This window comes from Sturnira hondurensis, unplaced genomic scaffold (assembly GCF_014824575.4).
Source record: "Sturnira hondurensis isolate 20B ecotype Veracruz unplaced genomic scaffold, ASM1482457v3 Scaffold0006505, whole genome shotgun sequence".
NCBI lineage: Eukaryota > Metazoa > Chordata > Mammalia > Chiroptera > Phyllostomidae > Sturnira > Sturnira hondurensis.
In genome coordinates, this window is record NW_028079136.1 from 7,956,169 (window position 1) to 7,976,739 (window position 20,571).

General features: G+C 45.7%; 2 protein-coding genes across 7 annotated transcripts in view; both read left to right on the plus strand.

Annotated features, from left to right (window-relative positions):
- TRIM66 (tripartite motif containing 66) overlaps positions 1-6,001 on the plus strand; it is a 49,233-nt gene extending 43,232 nt beyond the window's left edge. For both annotated transcript variants that reach the window (XM_037050126.1, XM_037050125.1), the window contains exon 20: positions 720-6,001. In XM_037050126.1, the coding sequence (XP_036906021.1) occupies positions 720-779 (60 nt within the window). In that variant the 3' untranslated portion in view covers positions 780-6,001. The remainder of the gene's footprint in view (positions 1-719) is intronic.
- A 7,960-nt stretch (positions 6,002-13,961) lies between these two features.
- Positions 13,962-20,571, plus strand: part of STK33 (serine/threonine kinase 33) — a 139,934-nt gene continuing 133,324 nt past the window's right edge. For 3 of the 5 annotated variants that reach the window (XM_037050138.1, XM_037050139.1, XM_037050140.1), the window contains exon 1: positions 14,677-15,704. The gene's annotated coding sequence lies outside the window, so the exon portion shown is untranslated. Of the gene's footprint in view, positions 14,223-14,676; positions 15,705-20,571 lie in introns of those variants that run through there. The other 2 variants (XM_037050137.1, XM_037050141.1) reach the window with 2 other exon arrangements.

Consider the following 20,571-nt stretch of genomic DNA (forward strand, 5'->3'; position numbering starts at 1 on the left):
GGGTGGGCAATTGGGCAGGCGCGGGCACCTCGGCAACGTGTACAAGAGCACCCAGAGGGAAGCTGCCCAGGTGGCACAAGAGAATGGTGACAGGGAGCCCTCATTTCCAGTCCCTTAGCCTAAGAGGAAGGCAGAGCAGGGCAGTGCAGGGCTCATCAACTCCGATTACCCCTGAGGTTCAAATTCAGAGAGGTAGATACACTTCTGTAGGGCCACGCAGTAAAGTGATGGCAGAACCAGGGTGAGTACTGGGTGTCCCGACTCCCTGCTCAGTGCTGGTTATTCTGAACCCTGATGCCCCTGACAGAAGTGCCTGGTCTCAGAGCCTGATCTCGACTGGGTTAGGGGTCAGGAAGGGACCTCCCCAGACCCTTGGCGTAGAGGGAGAGGGAGAGGTGGTGCCTGCGGCCGAGAGAGCTCCTCCGGCCTTTTGGACAGTCTCACCTGGGCAGCCCTGAAAGATCAATTCAAAATGATTTAATTCCACAAAGTGTATTGCCTGCCTACTGTGTGTGGGTCCCACCAGCCTCCTGCAGTTGTTTACGACCCTTCGCACACAGCGGTTAGTGCCTTCAGTGAGTTTTGCTGCTGTGTTGCCAGGATAGGAAAAAGCTGCTTTGGCTCTGGCGAGTCCCAGGCTGGACGCTTACAGCCTTTTCACATTGATAAATACTGTATTTCTGAAGGCCATTCTAATTCCGAAAATTTTTTTCTTTCAGGAGAATGAAAAAGCAAAAAGAATGTCTTTCCGCCTGGCCAACAGCGTCTCCCAGGTGTAGGGCTGGAAGGAGACTAAGCGCTCCGGCAGGTGGTGCGGCCACATCCTCTCGACCTCTCCTCCCCACCTTCCCGCTCATTCTCTTCAGACTGTGGATGTGAGACAAGTCTTGTCGAGCTGATGTAGTGCCCTTCTTTGCCATTTGCATCTTACAGCATTTATTTGGGAGCCATAGTGCCTCCACTACAGAGAAGATTTCAGTAATAAACAGCAAAGAGGGAGGTGTTCCCTAACACCAGAGTAATCACATGTGTAGGGTAGCTTGGCGAGACCAAGCCTGGTCGGGCTCGGGAGGACCTAACTTCCTTGGTGAATTCCTGCTGAAAAGCAGACGTTTCTCACCTTTCAGAGTGCAGGGCTCAGAAGGGGGTAAGAGAAGGGAGAGAGGTTCTGACCTATGGCAGGCCTGTGATTCCTGGTCCAGCACAGCCAAAGACTGTCACTGGTTGCCTTTGTCTGGCCTGCCAGGATAGAGGCACCAGCCCTGGGCAGGGCAATGGAGGCTTCTGGAGGTCAGAGGTCTCAATAGGTGCCTATTCGGGTTCTAACGGTTTTCAGGGTATTTGTTTTCCGCGCCCCCTTTCCTGGTGTTGACTTTGGTGACTGCTGTGAGAGGGCTTGGTTGCTGTGGCGTTGCTGCTGAGCAGGCTGGCTTGCAGAGACCACTCACAGCGTTAGGCTCAGATTTCACTGAGCTTAAGAAGATGCCAACTTCACAGCCAGCCCTTTATGCCACTTACTTTGGGCTAATATCACTTCTTTGGTGTCAGAACTCACTTTCCTAGATGTAACTGTTGGTGGCCACCCCTTCCCTCTCTCCATTTTGGACCCCAGGTTCTGCTTGGGAAACTGTGAGACAGCTGCTTAAGGGACAGAGTTTCCTGGGCAGGGAGAGCAACACAGCCAGCTCACTCTGCTGGGCCTCTCCTCCTGCTTAGAGATTCTAGTCCTCAACCTGGCCACGTTCACAGAGCCAAAGATCAGAAGGGAGTCCTCCGACTTGCCTGCCTTTGGGCTCTCCACAGCCCAGAAAAAGCCACGCCTCTACTAGTAGCTCTTGTTTTTGTGGTTGTTGTTGTTGGAGGTTGGAGAGAGTCAGAGGGACTGGCAGGAGCCAGGCCTGAGCATTCACAGGGAAGTTCTCTCTAGGGTGGAGAAGGGGAGACCTGGGAGGTGAAAAGCCAGTGCCCTTCCGAGACCCTGAAGCCGTTTCAGGATTTTCCTTCTCCTTGAAAGCAGAGAGAAGTGTTCTAGAAGCCATAGGAACAGGAGCAGAGCTCCAGGCTGCATCTCAGAGGGATCTTCATGGTTCATTTAGGGTGTTAGGGAAGAAGAGGCATAGGCAGATGCCGGAGGTCAGGCCACCTGGTCAGAGAAGTTTTGCTCGAGAAAGAGCCCATTGCTGATGTTGTGAGGGAGCCATGGACCTGGCACTTCAGTTGCCAGGGGACAGAGTTCTCCCTAGGGGGTCCTGTCATGGTTTGGTTAATTTCAAAGGAGTCTGAGGCTATGGCTTTATTTTTGCTAAGAGTTGCAGTCTAAGGAAGTTCTTGTTTGTAGGGTCTTCATTGACGGGAACATTTGGGTCACAGAAAACATTTCTTCTCTCCTTGTGAGTTGATGGCACTGCTCATTTCCTTCTCCACCCAGGCTGGCAGATCTTTCCAGCACAGCAAAGCGTGCCCATTGACTTGCCCTTCTTTCACCAGCACTTCCAAGCTCCGCTAAGCAGGTGGGCTTCCATACCCTGTTTTCTCAGTTGGGGTAACTAAGTTTTTAATGCTCCAAAGCAGTCTTTGGGGCTCACATGACTTTCTGGTTTAGGTTCTGGCCACTTCTCTTTCAACTTTTGAATGGTTTTCTCTGTTTGGTTGGCTTGGCAAGGCTCCCTCTGTGATTACCTCACTGGTTCCTGCTCTTGGTAATCTTTCCTTTGTGTGGCCCACGTTCCCACACCTCCCTGCCCCCACTGAGAGAGCTTCACGGTGCTTTGTGTTGAGCAGCCAGGTGAAGGCTGTGTCCAGCTCAAACTTAAGATCCTTCCCCAGGACCAGCTGGAGGCCACAAATATAAAGCAGAAATGCCTGGTTAGAGGTTTGGCTTGCCTGCTATCAATGAAGCTTCCAGCTTGGGGACAGCACGATGGGCGTAGGGATCAGCCTGCCGGGCCAGAGGATCTCAGTACTGCAACAGAGAGTCACTCGTTCCCTTCTGATGACAGAGATCCTGCACACTGAGAGGTTTCCTTTAAGCACCTGAGCCTCGAGGGCCAGGAGGCAGAATGTCCTTCCCTCCAAGGGTTCGAGGCCCTGGCCCATCATACCATCCCTGCACTGGTTATCTGAGAGCACTGGCCTCTCTGTGGCATTTCCTGTGTGTTTAGCAGCAATGTTGTGAGTCTTGGTTATGTTTTGTTTTGGTTTTGCATGTAGAAAACAGATCATGCCTTGTTAGAAAAAAAGTTTAAATCTATTAGCTTTGTGATTGATTTCAGTGGCTCTTTGTACACGTTTGAGTGGATCCCACTTTTGGCTGAGATCTGTAGTGGCCCCATTTTGAAGTCAGTCAAGTTCTTTGGCCCTTGACAAAGTCAAGAAATGGAGATACAATGACCTCTGGATTCTTATGGTGTAAAATACCACTCTAGAGACGAAATTGGGCTTCTTGGGTGCGCTGAGAAACAGGAGGATGAAGTGGCTTCCATTGATGCAAAGGAGGTTTTCGTGCAAACATTGAGGGACTTGCAGAGCACTCTTCCAGAACATGGGCAGGTTGGTCCTGCCTGCCTTCTAGCAGTTGCCAACTCCACATACTCTGCAGGTGCCACCAAGTGGCAGCCACCAGGCCCCCATAGCCTTTGCTGTATGCAGGCCCTGCCATCAACCCCGGCCCACTCTGGCTCTCTGTACCGTTTCTGGCAACAGGTCCTTGCCTAAGACCAAGCCCCTTCTTGTTTCTTCCTGAGCTCTGCTCTGTTTCCTCTCTCAGTCCATGGTGGCACCTTAATCTTCTCCGAACTCCTGGACTGAGACCTTCCTTTTGGATCACCATAGCCGTGCTCCCTCTTCTCCTACTCCCCCACTGCTATTTACTTAAATTGTTTGCTCCTTTAGCCCATTTCCATGGCCTCAGTTGTCCTTCCAGTCTTTCAGCCTTCTCTTGGACTTCTCCCTCTCCCTAGCCTGAGCCCATGGCCCATCACTGACATTTTTATCAGCATCCTGAAGTTTCTCATCCCGTCCAACTTCTGCTGAAACTATTAACCATTCTCCATTTTCTGCACCACCCCGGTTTTTGCTCCCTCTTCCTGGGTTGCTAAGCATGGCAGATCCATAGTGACAGCCCGAGTTGAACTCTCAGTGTTGATTGGTGTGTGTCCGACTTACTATTATTCTGCTTTCAGTCCATGCCGTTCATCCTTGCTCTCAGCAGGTGACTGGCCCCACTGCCCGCTTCATGGATGAGAGGCCCTAAGGCAGCAACTTCCTTGCCCACTTCTTTCTCCCCTGTCCCATCTCTCTGTCTTTGTCCTTCCTCTTGCTCCTGTTTGGTGTCTAGTTCTTGAACCCTGCTGTATGTCCTCCGAGAGTTTGCTCTGTCACTTGTCCCATTGCCCTTACTTTCCAGCATCGCCAATCTCCCTCTCCACTGGTTACCTCCCGTAATCCACAAACAAGCACAGGCCTCCCCAAGATTTTTTTAAAAACCTACTAGAGGCTGTTGCCTCTTACACTTTTTCCTTGTCAGCTTCATTTCTTTTAAAGAGAATCTTTTTCACTGATTCTTCTCACGTCACTCTTCACTCTCTATAGTTTTTCATAAAAGTTACCAGTGACCACCCAGTTGCCAAATTAAATGAATATTTTCAGTTCTCAACTGTCTTGAACTCTACACATTTCACACCTTCTACCACTTCCTCATTGAAACACCCTCTTCTCTTGGCTTTCAGGACACCACAAGTCTCTGGATTATCATCCTCTTACCTGTCAGCCATACGACCTGAGCCTCCATTGAGACCTTGACAGGGGGACGCACTGTAGCTTTTTCTGGCCTCTCCTCTGGAGCGGCTGGGCAGGCGGGAGGAAGCTCCGCTGCTGCTGCTCTGGCCCCGCCCTCTGTGCCGGCTGGCCTCCTCTCTTCTGCCTGCTTCTCCTCCTGGACCCAGTTCTCCTTGTGCCACAGTGTTTATGAGCTCTGCTGGGAGGATAGCATCTGCCAGCCTTCCCCCGTCTCTTCCAGTGTAGCACAGGGACAGATTGTAGCCACATTTGCTGAGAGGCCCCATTTAAATCAACCCAAGAGCATGGGTTGGGTCTCACCAAGAAGCAGTTTGGTAAATGGGATTATCAGGCTAGTGGGCAGCTCATCCCAGGTTCTGGCACCAGTTAGGGCTTGCCACTGTTGGACGGTAGTCCAAGGAGTTCAGGATCCTGGTGAACATGTTTCCATGCGTGGTTCGGTGCTGCTAGGCAGGAGGAGACTCCTGGCCTGGTGAGTGTCTGCTGCCGATAACATCCTGGTGGAGGTGAAACTGAGAAGTGCTGTGATGTGTCACTTGCTTGGGGCTCGGTTTGGGTCAGCCTAGCCTCCTTGAGCCAGGTCTTTCCCATCTGTACAGGTCATAGTCACCTGCTTGCTCCACTTCTGAGAGCTGGAGGCAAATGTATGTTGTTTTCTTGGAAGTAGGGAGGTGTTGTAAAGAGAAATCTTATTTGAGACGCTGAACACCTAAGTTTGGTCTATGCCAATTATGAGATGCGTGACCTTGGGTACGGTTTCCCCATCTATAGAGCTGGGCACGGGTTGGGGATGGGTATGGAAAGCAGTGATTTCCAGAGGTTCCCCAGCTCTAAAGACAGTAATGGTGACTCTAAGTCTGAGGTTTAGGTCACACAGGGAACAAGGGAATGCTGGGCGTAGGACCCAGCTGGGGAGTCTTGGCCAAGGCAGGGCAAAGGGACACACAAGCCAAAATGAGCTGCTCTGAGGAAAGCCTTCAGTAGCTGGTGCTGCTTCCTGAGCTGTCCGCCCCTTCCTCAAGCTGCACGCCTTTCTCGGGTATCTAGGGTGAGTTCCTCCCAGGCCTTTTCCCAGAAGCGGCCATTGGAATCCAAAGTTTTGGTTGGGGGAATGAGGGAGGAATATTGTAAGGGGAAGCATCACTGATCTTAAAAGGACCTACACATTCAAGAACAAATAAAAAAATAGCACTTTTTGTTACCAATAATTGTGTCCTGGAGTGTTTTTTCAGTGAAGGTTGTTGAGCATACTTCATGGTCTTCTTGCCCCTAGACTCCGGCATCATTAAGAACACAGGTATGGGAAGCCTTCTTTCTAGGGAAGAACTCAGCTCTCTGCTTCTGATTGCACAGACGCAGCCTGCTCTTCGAAATGCAGGCGGCAGGTCCGAGGTGGGATTAGGGAACACTGTCTTGTGAATGTCTACCACTTGCGGGCACTAAGTATTTTAAGAATGTGCTTTATATAGTGATACTTTCTAGTTGCCTAGTCTTGGCTCTCCCCTCTGCCCACTTTACACCAGTGGTTTCCAGCCACTTAAGGTAAGGACAGTATAATGAATAATTTCACTCATTTTGACTACATAGAATCTGAACCCCTTTTCTATTTGCAGGAAATTGTGCACCTCAGGAGTCTTCAGAGGCAGAGCTTGCTTCTCACTGTAGAACCTAGATTTATTAAAATCTTCATTTTACAGCATCCCTTGAAGCCAAGATACAGGTCTAGTGGTAGTAATTAAAAAAAAAAAAAAAAAGCTGGGACCACAGAGACTTCCTGGTGGCAGTGTTGGTGGCATTGAGGTGGGGTTTCTATGGCAGCGGCAGCGGCAAAACAAGTTGAAGCACCTGGTGCTTGGTGGCAGCGACAGTTTCTGCAGCAGACCAGTTAGCTTAGTTTGATTTTCTGGCCTTCCCAGCAATTCTGTGAACTACCTAAAATATGTTTCCGAAACCTCATTTTCTGTTTCAGTTAGCCAGGCCTGGGTTCTTTAACTCGCAACTGAGCACCCTAATTGATGCAGAAGTCTCAGGGAATAGTCCTGGATTCGCTCTCTGACTTCCAGGCCCCCCTGTCCTGTGGTCTGTTGGACACCTTCCTTTGGGTGTCTCAGTGTCACCTGGGACACCAGCCATCCTCTGGTGCTCTTAACGTGTTCTCCCTCGCATATTCCCGATCTCAGAAGCCAGGGGTGTCAGAAAGAAATCGGGCATGTGGTGTCAGAGAAGTTTGTGTTTCAAGGAGGGATGGTCACTGCTTTTAATGCTCAAGATGAGACCTGGAAATCATTCCTGGTCCCCTGCCCCTTCCCAGACTGGCCCAGGTACCTGAAACTTTTCCCTCACCTGCTCGGAGTGCTCTGCTGTTTTGTCCTTACTAATTATATTATAGTACCAATTATATTATGTTTTGCCCTTACTACTTATATTATAGGACTGGCAGGCAGGTCTGAGGCAGACCCCCTTGCCCTGCATATGTGGCCTCTGGACTGTTTTACCCACTGGGCGGGCCAGGCAGAGTATCTAGGGCCTGATAAAAGTGTTATAATTTTTTAAATGACAAAACCTAAATAAATATGTAATTAAATGTCTATAAACTATACCATATGTTAATCTCATTTAATGTCTATAAGCTATACCATATGTTAAACCCATTAATTGTCTAAACCCAATTAGTAGGTTAGAGTTTTTCAGGGGCCTATGAAAGTAAATGCTAAAAAATTAAAGATGGTAAAACTTAAAGAATAAACATCTAATTGAATATCTATAAACTTATTATGTTAAACCCATTAATTATTAATTTTATAATTTATAAAAAATTTATTACACTTGATAACAGTTTGTAGGTTATGTTTTTTTACTTCACTAGAAATTCTACATACACAAGATGATTGCTAAGAAACCCGAGCCAACTGCCAATTCCATGAATTGCTCCTAGACAGATAATTTAAAAGGCAATATTATAAAGACAATTTCCAACATTTGCAGTAAAGACTAGATTAACTGCAGGCTGGAGGTGAAGTTGAATGCTTGGTGTGTGTTGTAGGGCCTCCTAGAATGAGAATGTGTGGACTCCAGAACCCTTGTCAAGGGCTGTGGAGTTAGGGGGCGAGGGCCTCCTCCTGTAGCCAGGAGCCCCTGAAAGCCTTGCACAGGGCAGGGCTTGGGAGCTGAGAGAATGATCAGCCCCTAGAGGCCAGTTTCCAGCTGTGGCAGAGCCTGCTGATTGTCAGCCTCCATTCGCCCCTTCGTTTCGTGATAGCCCCCTTTGCCCACCTTCCCACCCTCTCTACAGCTGGGTGTCGCCGTATGAATAAGCCATAGCTGGTTGATTATGAGAAGCAGTCATGTCCACGACAACAGGTTTGAAATGAAATTGCTTGTCCTCTACTTCCTCTCTCTCTACTCTTCAGACAAAAATATAGATCAGCGACTGGTCTCTACTTCAGTCCTGCAGACGGGTGACATCCTAGAGAATGGTGGAACCAGAAGCTGGAAAGAACCTCGGTTCCTTGACAGTCTCACGAGGCAGCGCCCTCTGCTTGAACCCACCTTGAACTGCCTTGAACTGCCTGCTTGCTTACTTCTTGGACTATTACTTGAGAAAGAAACACACTTTTATTTTTTAATCCCCTTTATTTTGGGGTCTTTTTATATTGGTGTTCCAGCAGTTAAGTGTATACTGTTAACACAGCAATTTTCACCCTTTTTCCTCTCATGGCACACATACACTAATCACTAAAATTCTGTGGCGCACCCTAAAATATATTTTTTGCCTACCTGTCCAACAATAGGTATAATTTTGATTTGCAAAGACATATTATAGTAATTACCTACCTTTTTTACTCAAAAATGACTTTTTAAAAAAGATATTTATTTTGTTTTAGACAGAGGGGAAGGGAAAGAGAGGGGGAGAAACATCAATGTGTGGTTGACTCTTAAGCACCCTCTACTGGGGACCTGGCCGAAAACTCAGGTATGTGCCCTGACTGGGAATTAAACCCGTAACCCTTTGGTTCACAGGCCAGTGGTCAGTCCACTGAGCCACACCAGCCAAGGCAAAAATGACTTTTTAAAAAGTCAGGTGCCTATACTTGGACTTCTGGTACCAAAAATTAAGCAATCATTTGCAAACTTATTATGTGATGTGACCAATAAAATGCAACTTTGTTTATAGTTCAAGACTGCATTCACACCAGGCAGGGGTTGGGTTGGTCGTTGTAATTTGTTTATTTGACAAAGGGAAAAAGAGGTCAGCGCCCCCAACAGGCAGTGCATGTTTTAAACATTGTTGCAGCCCACTGGTTGAAAGGCGCTGCTCTAATACACTGCTTCCTGCCAGTTTCTCTACCCCTGGTCTCCACTCTGCAGGCTCCGCGTTTATGGAGAAAACAAGGAACTCCGTGGGAGGAAGCTTGGTCACACAGCCTCAGCCCCACCCTGGCCCAGGGACAGGCCTGGTGCTGGCGGAAGGCATCATCCTTACGGTGGGCTCTGCTCCCCGCTCTTACAGTGAGTCCCACTGGCATGTCACTTCACAGGAGAGGCGGGGCCGGGGTGGTGCCTCTGTGAGCTTTTAAGTTTATTAGTTAGGTTCATGAAGTATTCATCCTCTTTCCTATATGAAGGGTGTCTCTGGGTAACCAAATACAACAGAACCTTGGTTCTTGAACTTCATCCCAGACAATTGTTGGAGATGCGCTTTGTTTGAAAACCAATTCTCCTTTATTTGTTGCCTGAGAGACAAGTGACCGATCCTACAGGTCTCAGTGTGGAAATGTTGTCCAGTAGAGAACTGAGACTCGAAGTGTTGTTAGACGACAGACTTTTTTTTTCGTGAACTTGGTCGAGAATTGATTTTTCTCGAGAACCAAGATGTTGGAGAACTGAGGTTTGACTGTAGTTGATGAGGTAAAGTTACCCTTTCAGAAGTATCCCAGCTAATAACAGAAGGATTGATAGATTGGAATGTGACCATTTTCTGGTTCCCGATGAATTAAGGAATCTGGGCGATGACCATTGCTGGCCACCCATATCATAAGAGAGACATCCAGACATTACAGGTCTCCTGACTGAAGAACACAGTATCATCTGTAAAATGTTTCCAACTAAGTAGAATCTGAATCTAAACAAACCTCTAAATCTAAAACGACCAATTCACAGATGTAGCTCCCAATGGACAGGAAATGCCAAGAGTAGAGGAGAAGCTTAAATGACATCACAAGGACACAATCGACAAGATCCAGTCTGTGAGAACTCACAGGACAAATGACTTTGTTTCTTTCTTTTTTATAAGACTTTATTTATTTATTTATCTTTAGAGGGGAAGGAGAGAGGGAGAGAAACATCAATGTATGGTTGCCTTTCGTGCATCCTCTGCTGGAAGTTGGCCTGCAGGGAACTGGCCTGCAACCTAGGCATGTGCCCTGACTGGGAATCGAACCATGATCCTCTGGTTCGCAGGCCTGTGCTCAATCCACTGAGCTACACCAGCCAGGGCTTTGTTTCTTTCTTTTTTAAAAAAAATTTAATTATTGTTCAAGTACAGTTTTCTGTCTTATACTCCCATCCCAGCTGTCCCCCCCCCACCCCAAGTGCTCCCCACCTCCCTCCCATTCCCCACCCCCGGGCTTAGTTTTTGTCCATGTGTCCTTTATACTTGTTCCTGTGAATCCTTCCCCCTGGTTAGTACTTGGATGGGAGACTTTGTTTCTCTAACAAATATATCGAAAGGGGGAAGAAGTGAGATAGAGGGGAAACCCGTGAGAAGACTTAAAAAGCATGTAAACCAACTGCGAAGAAAGGACCTAGTTTAAGCAAACTAAAAATAGCAGAAGACAGTTGGGAAAAGCTGAACACTGTCAGAATATTTGAAGGCATTAAGAATTTGTTATTTTCATGCTATTTTAACTTCATGCTATTTATTTTTATGTTATTCTTAGATGTGAACAAGATTTATAATAGAACATTAGGAAAACAAAAGTCCTGTAGAAAATGGCTAAGTAATTAATAGAATATAATTTTTAATAATGTTTGAGTCCATAGGGCATACTTTACATGAGACAAGTCTTTGTTGGAACTAAGAATCCAGCAGAGTAATGAGATGCACAAAGGGAGAAGAAAACTCCCAAGTTGTTTCTTCTGCTTGGTAAACCTCTCAAGTATCTCGGAAAGCAGAACTGTTTGTTTCAGTAATTATCAAAAGGGAAATAAATTATTAAGACAAGAAAATACATATGTATTTGTAGAAATGTGTGTGTATGTGTGTAAAAATTTGGAGATCATTGTTATCTTAATATCAAGTCTTCCAATTTATGACAAATTAATTTAGTTCTGGTGTGCACTAACCTGACCTCTAATTAATTTTATCTGACACTGAAGCTGGGTCAGATGTTTATAGTTGATCAGACACAAACTGAATTGCTTGCCAGATGTTTATTTCATTTTGACCTATGGGCATAAGGTTCAGTTTTACTTTTTTTTACAGTCAGGGTTGGAGAAGAGAAAAGTAGAAAGACTTGCATAAATTGGTAAAGCCTACCAGTAATCAAAGACAGACCTCAGTAGGAAAAAGTTACATTTTGCAATATATACTTTTGAAAGACATGTCCTTGTTTAAGAAATCTTAATGTAACATGTAGTCTAAACATCTCTGATTTTAGCTTGTAGGACAGAAAAATTACGAGGTGGTTTTTTGTGACATGGAATCTCCTAAAAATCTTTTGACTATCAGAGATAAATTTTACTTAATGCATAAATCAACTGTTTCTGGACTTAGAAAAACCGAGGTCAGTCTCCCCCGACCCCCATCACACTCTGGTGTTTTTACCAGCAGGGTCAGCACACCCTGGAACAAATGGCACTAATTGCTTCTATGTTTTGTTATAATGACAAACTTCAACATGGTCTCTCTTCCTTAAGTGTCGAGCAACTTGATACTGCACTGTAACAATGACGTTACCACAGAGTGTTGAAGTCAATGGTGTATAACACTTGTTGCCAGTGGTGACACTCATGTTACAGGAACGGAAGGAGAGCAGATTGTTGTGTGGTAGTGACCCCTGCAATAGACTGCGTTTCCTTAGCCGGATCAAGAGTTTGCCAGGTTGGTGGGCCTGGTGTTGCAACCCATTACCTCACTGAGAATTGATGACTTTAGCTATGGTAACTGGCCATAATATTTAATATTAGAGCCACTTGAAAACTTAAAAAAAAGTTTTTGTCTAAGGCTTTTACATAAAGGGTTCCCCAAGTAAACCCAGTACCTCTATTTTAGGGAGTTGTGTTTTTCACCTCTTTGTGTGGCTTCTCTGATTTCTCTATACAAATGTTAGTGACATTTACACACTAGAAATGAATATTTGTCTATTTGTCAGTCTACCTATCCACCTATTTATCTATCCATCTCTTTAAATCTCACCGTATTCTAAAAAGTCTCCTTCCTTCTCTCTGTCCCTTCCTCTCTCCCTCCTTCTTTTTCTTCCTTCCTCCCTCTCTCCCTTCCTTTCTTCCATTCATTCTTTCACATACTAATGCCATGGTTTTTGTTAAATAGCTACTAAGTGCCAGGCACTGTCTCAGGCACTGGGAGTAAGCAGAAAAGAGACTGGGTCCCCATTGACTTGGAATTCAACTTTGTTGAGGGAAGAAAGAAGATAAGGTTGTTTTAGATGGTTTTAAAGTGCTCTGAGACAACAGAGCAGGGTATTGTGATAGACTGTGGTGTGGGACTGCTCTAGATACAGTGGTCTGGGAAGACTTCTCTGAGAAAGTGGCAAGTGAGCTGAGATCTGAATGATGAGAAGAAGCAGTCTTGTGGAGGTATAGGAGCAGAGCCCTGCGGGCATGGGAAGCAGTAAGTGCAAAATATTTAACTCGGCTTGAACTAATTCAGACAATACAATGAGAAATGGTAGAGAGCAGGAGAAAGTTGTAATGCCTGTATGCAAGACATACAGTTTGACAAAGTTATTAAAGTTAAGCTGTCAGTTTGGCTTCCTGAAAGCCAAGGTGAAAAGGAAAATGTGATGAATTTCATGATTTGCTTTTTTTTTTAAGGAAAAGAATGTCAGTTTTTCAAAAGGAGAAAGATTTTTTTGGCACTCAGGATTGAAATACATTTCTTCCAAGGACCTTCCTGTAAGGGATATAGAGTGATTATATTAGTCATCAAATTTATGGTAATTTATTACAACAGCCATATAAAATCAATGTAATTAAATTCATTTTGGTTGCAATAACAGTAACTCAGCCACTTGAACTAGCTTAAGCAAAAGAGGGCACTTTATTATAAAGATTTGAAATATTACATGGGATTCAAAGGCAGGAATGCAGCTCATTTCAGGAAATACTAGATCAGGGGTGGGAAGCTGTCAGGACTCTTTGCTTCTCTCCTTTGTGGATCCTTCTTGTTCTTTTCTCATTTTTATTGCAGATTGGCTTTCTGCTTTTTTCCAGGCCAGAAAACACATCTGTGGACAGCTCCCGACTGTCTATGTTGTGATGTTCTATGTTAATATGTTAGCTACCTAGAGAAAGACTGAAGTCTCTCAGTCCCAATCCCAGATTCCTGGGGGAGGGGTAGGGCTGGCTTGGCTTGAGTGGGTGCCTGCTGTTGGAGCAGCAATCAGTGGTAGCTGGGTTGCCCAGGCACCTTATACGAGAATCCGGGGCTAGTTCCCAGAAAATGACATCTGTCTACACTGCCCTTTTTAAAATACAAGCTGTAATTCATCTAGGGGTCAAAAAACCATTTCAAAGGGGGAGACCAGCATTAAAAAGAGATAAAAGGTATTAGCATGTGTAGGATGGGTAATATTATGTAAAACTTGTTTAAGTTATTAAATGTATAGGCACACGTGTGCTGAGTCATAATGTAAAACATATTTCTTTTCATGAGTTATGGTCCAAAAAATTTGAAAAACTCTGGACCGAGCAATCTGGTAGGATTCTACTACAGAGATGTGATAAGGATCATCAACTCCTTTAGTAAATAGAAGTTTTTTTTAAAAAAAATATGATCTCTGATATGTTTTAAGGGTAAACATATGGCATAAAGGTGAAGTATGACAGCAACTTTGCTCAGGTGGAGACAGTGGTACAAACACACAGCTTTTTGATGATCAGGCTTAATTCAGAATAAATCACGGACCAGTGATTTCCAGCTGGTTTTGTTTCAAACTTGCTTGAAAACCTTTTAAAAATGGTTTAATGGGATCTATTTAATCAGAATTTCTGGAAGTGTAACCTGTGAATCTGTATTTCCACACAAAATAAAGCGAAAGCAGAACTCCCCAGACGCCTATGCTCCGGAGCCGAGTTTAGGACTCACCGACCCAAAGACTACACATCGACACGTAGATGAGAGGCCGGCTGCGCGCCTTTCAAACAGCTCTCCGTAACTGCAATTTTTCTCAGCCAGGCTTTTGGTAAGCATTAGGAAGTGAACAGTTCAAAGTTATTTCTTGGTAAAGATGTGGAATGTAAGGCTTCATTCACAGCTGCTGATTAAAGGCAGATCCATACACTTCACAGCTCCAAGCAGATGGCGGAGTGTATCTCCTTTTGTTGGACACAGTGGCACTAACCCTCATGCTCGATGGAGGTGGGGTTGGGGGAAGGGCCACAGAGAAAATTCCTGTAGGCTCTTCCAGACCCTAGTTAGACGATAGTTCTGTATTTCCCCACCAAAACAAACAAAACAAAAAAACCCCTCTAGCCAAGACGCCCAAGTTCTACAGTAGAGGACGTGATGGGGATTATTTGGGTTCACCCACCAAGGCCATTTTGAGTTTTCTGGTGAACCAGAAAGGATGAACCAGTTGTCAAATGTACCCCTATCTCCAAGCAATTAAATGAATAGGCCTGCTGTACCAAGTGATTGTTTATCAATCAAATTTTACAGGCGATCAGCCTCAAATAATTAGGCTAGTATTAGGAGAGTTGAATTTCATCCCCACAGCTGCTAGAGAGCAGGGCCCACGCCCACATCCGTAGGTATTCCAGCCTCTGGCGGGGCGGGAGGGCGGCGGCGGCTGCAGTCACAAGGTTTCACAGAAGTTTGTGGCTAAAGTACCTCTCCCAGAATTGTCGTTTGGTCTGTCAGGACCCTTCTCACCGTCCCTTCTGGGGCTCCCCTCCACACTGACATCCGGTTCACTTTTCTGTCTTTTTAGGCTAGTTCTGAACCCACTGTTGGTCCAACTGGCTGGAAGACCAGACCTCGAGTCCTGGGGGCGAATATTGGCCCATCCATCACCTTAGTTCTGTGATGCCACTGTTTGGAAGTTTTAATTTAGTGTTAACGTGGCTGCTTCTCTGTCCCGGAGACCGGATGATCAGATTCGGCCCTAAGAGGAGCAGCTTTCGGGGTCGCCTAGGGGCGCAGCCGGGGCAAGGAGGCCCCTGGGGGTCGGTGGGTAGAAGGAGCTTTGTCCTCGCGCGGCCCCCGTCCGCCTCTTCCCGCGGCTGTTCCGCCGGCCTGGAAGTGGCTCTAGGTGCGGCATTCCGGGCTCAGCGACCACCTGCGCCAGGTGTGCACGCAGGTCAGGGACCCGCTCCCTCGGCGGCGAGGGTGAGCCGCAGCTGGCGTCGCCGCACAGGGCGGGCTCCGTGCGAGCCGGAGAGAGTCCCGGGCTGCGGCTGGACGCGGCCGTTGCTATAGCAACGCGCCGGCAAACGGGCCGCTGGGCCTCCAGCTGCGGGTCGGCTGGCGGCCCAGCCGTGGAGGGAGCAGGCCTGGGCCCGCGCTTCCCTGCTGGCGTCTGCGGGGGTCGAGCCGTTGGGACCCTGATTTCCCCGGTCCGGTGTTTGGGGTGGTCCCTGGCTGCCCTGGTTCGTCTCCACCTCTCACCTCCACCCCATCTTGGGATCTGACCTTTTTTCAAAGTTTAAGGCGAACTTACTATAGGGTAAGTGTGATTGGGCAAAATTAACTCATCCTAAAAGGTTTCAAGTTGTTTTTTTCCCTTCCTTTCTGTCTTTTTAAAATCTCCTAACGCCTGACACGTAGTAGGGCCTCATACAACGGTAGCCCTTTCTTACAGCACTTAATAGGGCTCCTTGCTCACAGTGGTTGCACATACCAGGAAATAGCGAGGCGTAAGACCAGCCCGTATTGGCTAGCGGACAGGTAATTTAAGCACTCTACCTCAGTTTCCTCGTCTGTAAATGCAGATAGTTTCTCACAGAACTCTGGGCTTCAAGGAGCCGGCCGGTGAAACTCCTTTGTGGCCATTAAATGTTAAAACACTTGAGAGTTAGGTGTAAGGGATAGGTGCGTGCTACAAGTGGGGTGATAGTCCTGGGCGCAGATCAGCCAGAGGACCTTTTTTGTCTGACCACCAAGCAGCCCCAGTGTCCAGCCAGAAAACTGGGCCATCGCGCATTGGAGAGGGCTGTGAGGATGGAAAGAAACAACACACTTTGAACCTACGCTTTCCCTCCCTGTTTTATACATTCTTCCAGGCTTCTGCTTCAAATTACAACGGGCATGCACACGTCTCACACATTTAAATTTCTGGCCCGTTAAATTTATCCTGCTCCTATCTCAGTGAATCATCCACCTGGTTTGGAAGCCAAAGTCTTGGACGCATCCTTGACATCCGCCATTCCATCTCCTTCCCTATCCAAATCGCCGTCACGGTCTGTTCATTTTATCATCAAATCCATCTCAAATCCATCCACTTAGTTATTTCTGTTCCTGCCACTGTCACTCTGGACCAAGCTGCCGGTTTCTCTTGCTGAGTTTCCTATGAGCAGCTTCCTCACTGGTCAAAAGATACTGACACAATCTGGAGTATCCTGATCCCTTCTCTCTGCTGCAGCAGGAGCAATCTTTGAAAAATTAAAATTTAATTATGAGTCCCCTGCCCCCTTGCCTAAGTCCATTATGACTTCTCGTTGTAGGTTAAAAATACGACTCTTTAATGTGGTCTCTAAAGTGGGTGACCATGTACTTTATTGTCCAGTTCAAGGTATTTTGGGGAGTAAAAGAGGTTGCTCGTATTTACACTGGGAATGTCCATCAGGCAGATGGGGGCAAATGGTTGCTCTACCTATAAGGAAGGCCCTGTGGCCCCTTCCTCTTCTCCAGGCTCCCCAAGTTCCCTGCATTCGTTACGTTTGCCCTTTTTCAGTCCTTTGTCACCATTTTTCTTTCCACTACAGGCCTTCGCACATGCCCTTCTCCCCGCCAGGTACGCTCTTCCCTCTTCTCTGTAGTCTAAAATAGCTCATCCTTCCCATCTCAGATCAAATGTTTCCTCAGGAAAACTGCCTCTGACCCCTCTGTCTAGGACGAACCCCCTTAGGGTCTAGGCTTTCCTGACACCGGTTATTTTTTCTCAGTAGCACTTGTCAGGAAGGCAGTTTTATTTCTCTGTGTGTGTCTGGAGCATACATGGCGTGTAGTTAATGAGTGCTTGACTGTTTGAATTATGAGCATTTTGCCATATCATCAAACAGCCTCTGAAAATGTCGGATGGTGGCCAAGAGCACAGACTCCACTGCCAGACAGACAGGTGCTTAGAGTTGAATTTTAGCTCCACTGCAGCTCTTTGTCTGAAACCTGTGGGCCTAGTTGTGTTTTAAAATTCAGAATTTTTCCGATTATGGAAAAGATAACAGTGTGTTACAGTATCACTTCTAGTGAGGTCTGGGTCAGCACCTGTAATAAAATAGTAATTTGTAAGATGAGTTCACTGTACTTGGAATAAGTGAAGACTGTACATAGTTTCTCATCAGGTCAGGCCAGGTTTTGAGTTTGCCACAAGTTTGTGAGAACACTCGGTTTTCAGAGAGCTTGCTGAATTTCGGAATTCAGGTGAGGGGGTGTGAGTCTGTCGTAACCGTGAATCAACCACTGCGCTCCTCTGGGCCTCAGATGCCTCATCTGTGGAACAGAGATGGGACTGGCACCTCGCTAGCTCGCAGGCTCCATTCGTGCTGTTGCAAGGAGTAGATGAATTAATACCTGTTCACTCCTGAAAGCGGCGAATGGTCCTTAGTGCTGTAGGAGGGTCAGCTGTATCCTTTTTATTGGCTCTATGATAATCCATATTGTGGATGAGCCGCAGTTTATTTATGGTTGGATATTTCTCTCTCAAGTACAAAAAAGTCAAGATGGACATCTTCATACTTAAATTTTTTGATTGGGTTTTTAATTACTGAAGATCATTTCTTAAAAATGAAATTACAGGGTCAAAGGGAAGGCTCATTGCGAATGCTCTTGAAATGTGTTGCCGCCTTCAGAAAGATGATCCTAGCTTATCACCCTGCCACCAGTTCTCTGACACCCATGTTAGCATTGTAATTTAAGAAAAATCTTTGTTAATATCACAGGTAAAAATAGTACCTCCTTATTTTAATTCACATCTTTCATTATTAATGTGGTTAAGCATTAACAAATCTTGCTGTTAGCCATTAGCTATTTCTTTTCTTAGAATTACTCGCATAAACTCTGTGATGGTTTTTATATTGGAGTCTCAGTTGTTTCTACCAGCTTAATTGATTTCTGCCTCTCCCAGCCCAAGCAGGAGCCAGTATTCTGGGCTTTGGCTGGAATTGATTGCATGAGGTATCCCTGGAGCTGGGGGCGAGTTGTTACTTGCCTGCAGGCTACAGAACAATGTAGACTGTGTTTCAGAGGCTGGGTCTTGGGGAAAATTGGAGATCAAGGACAGGCTGACTGTCAGTGCATCTGAACCTTTATTGTAACAGGACGGGAGAAAAGAGGGCATCCAGGTAGGAGGCAAGAGTGATCCTGAAACCTGGAAGAAAGAAGCTGTAACCTTTTTTTATAGGAACCTTGCAGGGGTTTTTTGCACGGACAAGGAGGGGGTCACTGGGGTCACTGACTTGGCCAGATACTGATTGGTGTGAAGTCTTGATGGAACAGGAATGTTAACCTTTGCTTATCATGGGGCATTTCCCCACGGTTGCCTTTTCCTTTAATTTTTAATGGCTTTGAATTTATTGACTTCAAAATAACTTTATGTTACCTACCAATTAATCCTTTTCTTTTTGATTCATTGCTTTTTTAAAAAGATTTTATTTATTTATCATTTAGAGAGGAAGGAAAGGAGAGAAGGAGAGAAGTATCAATGTATGGTTGCCTCCCATGAATCCCCCGTAGGAAACTGGCCTGCGACCCAGGCATGTGCCCTGACTGGGAATCGAACTGCGATCGTGTGGTTCGCAGGCCCGTGTTCAATCCACTGAGCTACACCAGCCAGGGCTGATTCATTGCTTTTATGTTTAGAAACTTCTTTTCATACAGAGATCAACTATGCTATCTTTTTTTTTAACTTTTTTTTCAACTATGCTATCTTAAAAATGTTATTTTGTGATGTCAGCAAATTAAGGAAGTGTTAATGAGAGTGAGAATTTAGTATGATTTCCAATAAAAAAGCCCCTAAAAGATAATGCTGCAAAAGGTAATACTGTTATTTTGTCATCATCCCAGTGGAATGCTCATCTGCAGTGACAGTTTGCTGGCAGATAATCCACTTAGGATTCACCAGAGGCAGTGTGTCCGAGGCTTGGGTTCTTGTATGCTGTGCATGCACCAGGTTTGTGTGCCATTAGCACACCTGACGCAGCGGCTCTCCTGTCTGCTCTAGGGAGCTCAGCCTCCAGCCAGCTGAGACAGTGGGAAGAAAGCAAAAACCCTTGAATGTTTTTCATGGAAATAAAATTAATTTTTTCTCTTAATTTTTTTATGTTGTTGTTAAGTTGTTGGTAATAAAATTCAATTATTTTTGTGTTATTATGAAAGTAAGCACCAATATCCCGTATGGTAATACAGTTCGGTTATTTTCATATTTGTTATTATGAAAGTAAGCCCCCATGTCAGTGGGGATTTTCAAACCAATTGCTTTCTGTCATATCTTTGATTGCACGTATGTTATAATGTGCACCCTGAGCTCCTTCTTATAGTTGCACCTCACCTTTTTAAGTTGTGATATTTTACACAATTCACCCTTTTAAAGTGTGCAATTAACTTTTTAGTATATCACAAGGTTTTGTGACAGTCAGCACTATCTAGTTTCAGAATGTTTCGTGCCCCCCAAAGAAACCCCACACCCATTACCAGTGACTCCCATTCTCTCCTTGCCCAGGCCCTGGCGAGCACTTACTCTGCTTCCTCTATGGAACTGCCTGTTTTGGACATTTTGTGTGAGTGGAACCATATAACATGCGGCTTTTGCATTTGGCTTTTTTCACTTAGCATGTTTGCAAGAATCATTTCTGTTTGCATTGGTATCAGTACTTAATTTCTTTTTATGACCAAATAAAATTTCATTGTATGACTGTACCACATTTTGTTTATCCGTTCATCAGTAGATGGCCATTGGTGTTTTTTGGGCTGTTAATGCATAACGCTGCTATGAATATGTGCATGCAGGCTTTTGTGTGAACACGCTTTCACTTCTCTTGAGTATATACCTAGACGCAGAATTGCTGGTTGTGTAGTAACTTTATGTTAACTTTTTGGAGGCTGCTGGACTGTTCTCCAGAGTGGCTGCACCATTTTCCATTCCCACCAGCACGTACGATGCTTCTCATTTCTCCACGTGATGACACCCGTTTGTTGCCCTTGTGGCCGTCCTCGTGGGCGGGAGGTGGTGGCTCGTTGTGGTTTTTCTTCGCATCTCCCTGATGACTAGTGGAGCATCTTGTTTATTGGCCATTCCTCTCTCTTCTTTGAGAAATGCCCATTTAAATCATTTTTTTAATTCAGACTTTTTTTATTGTTGAGTTGTAAGCATCCTTTAT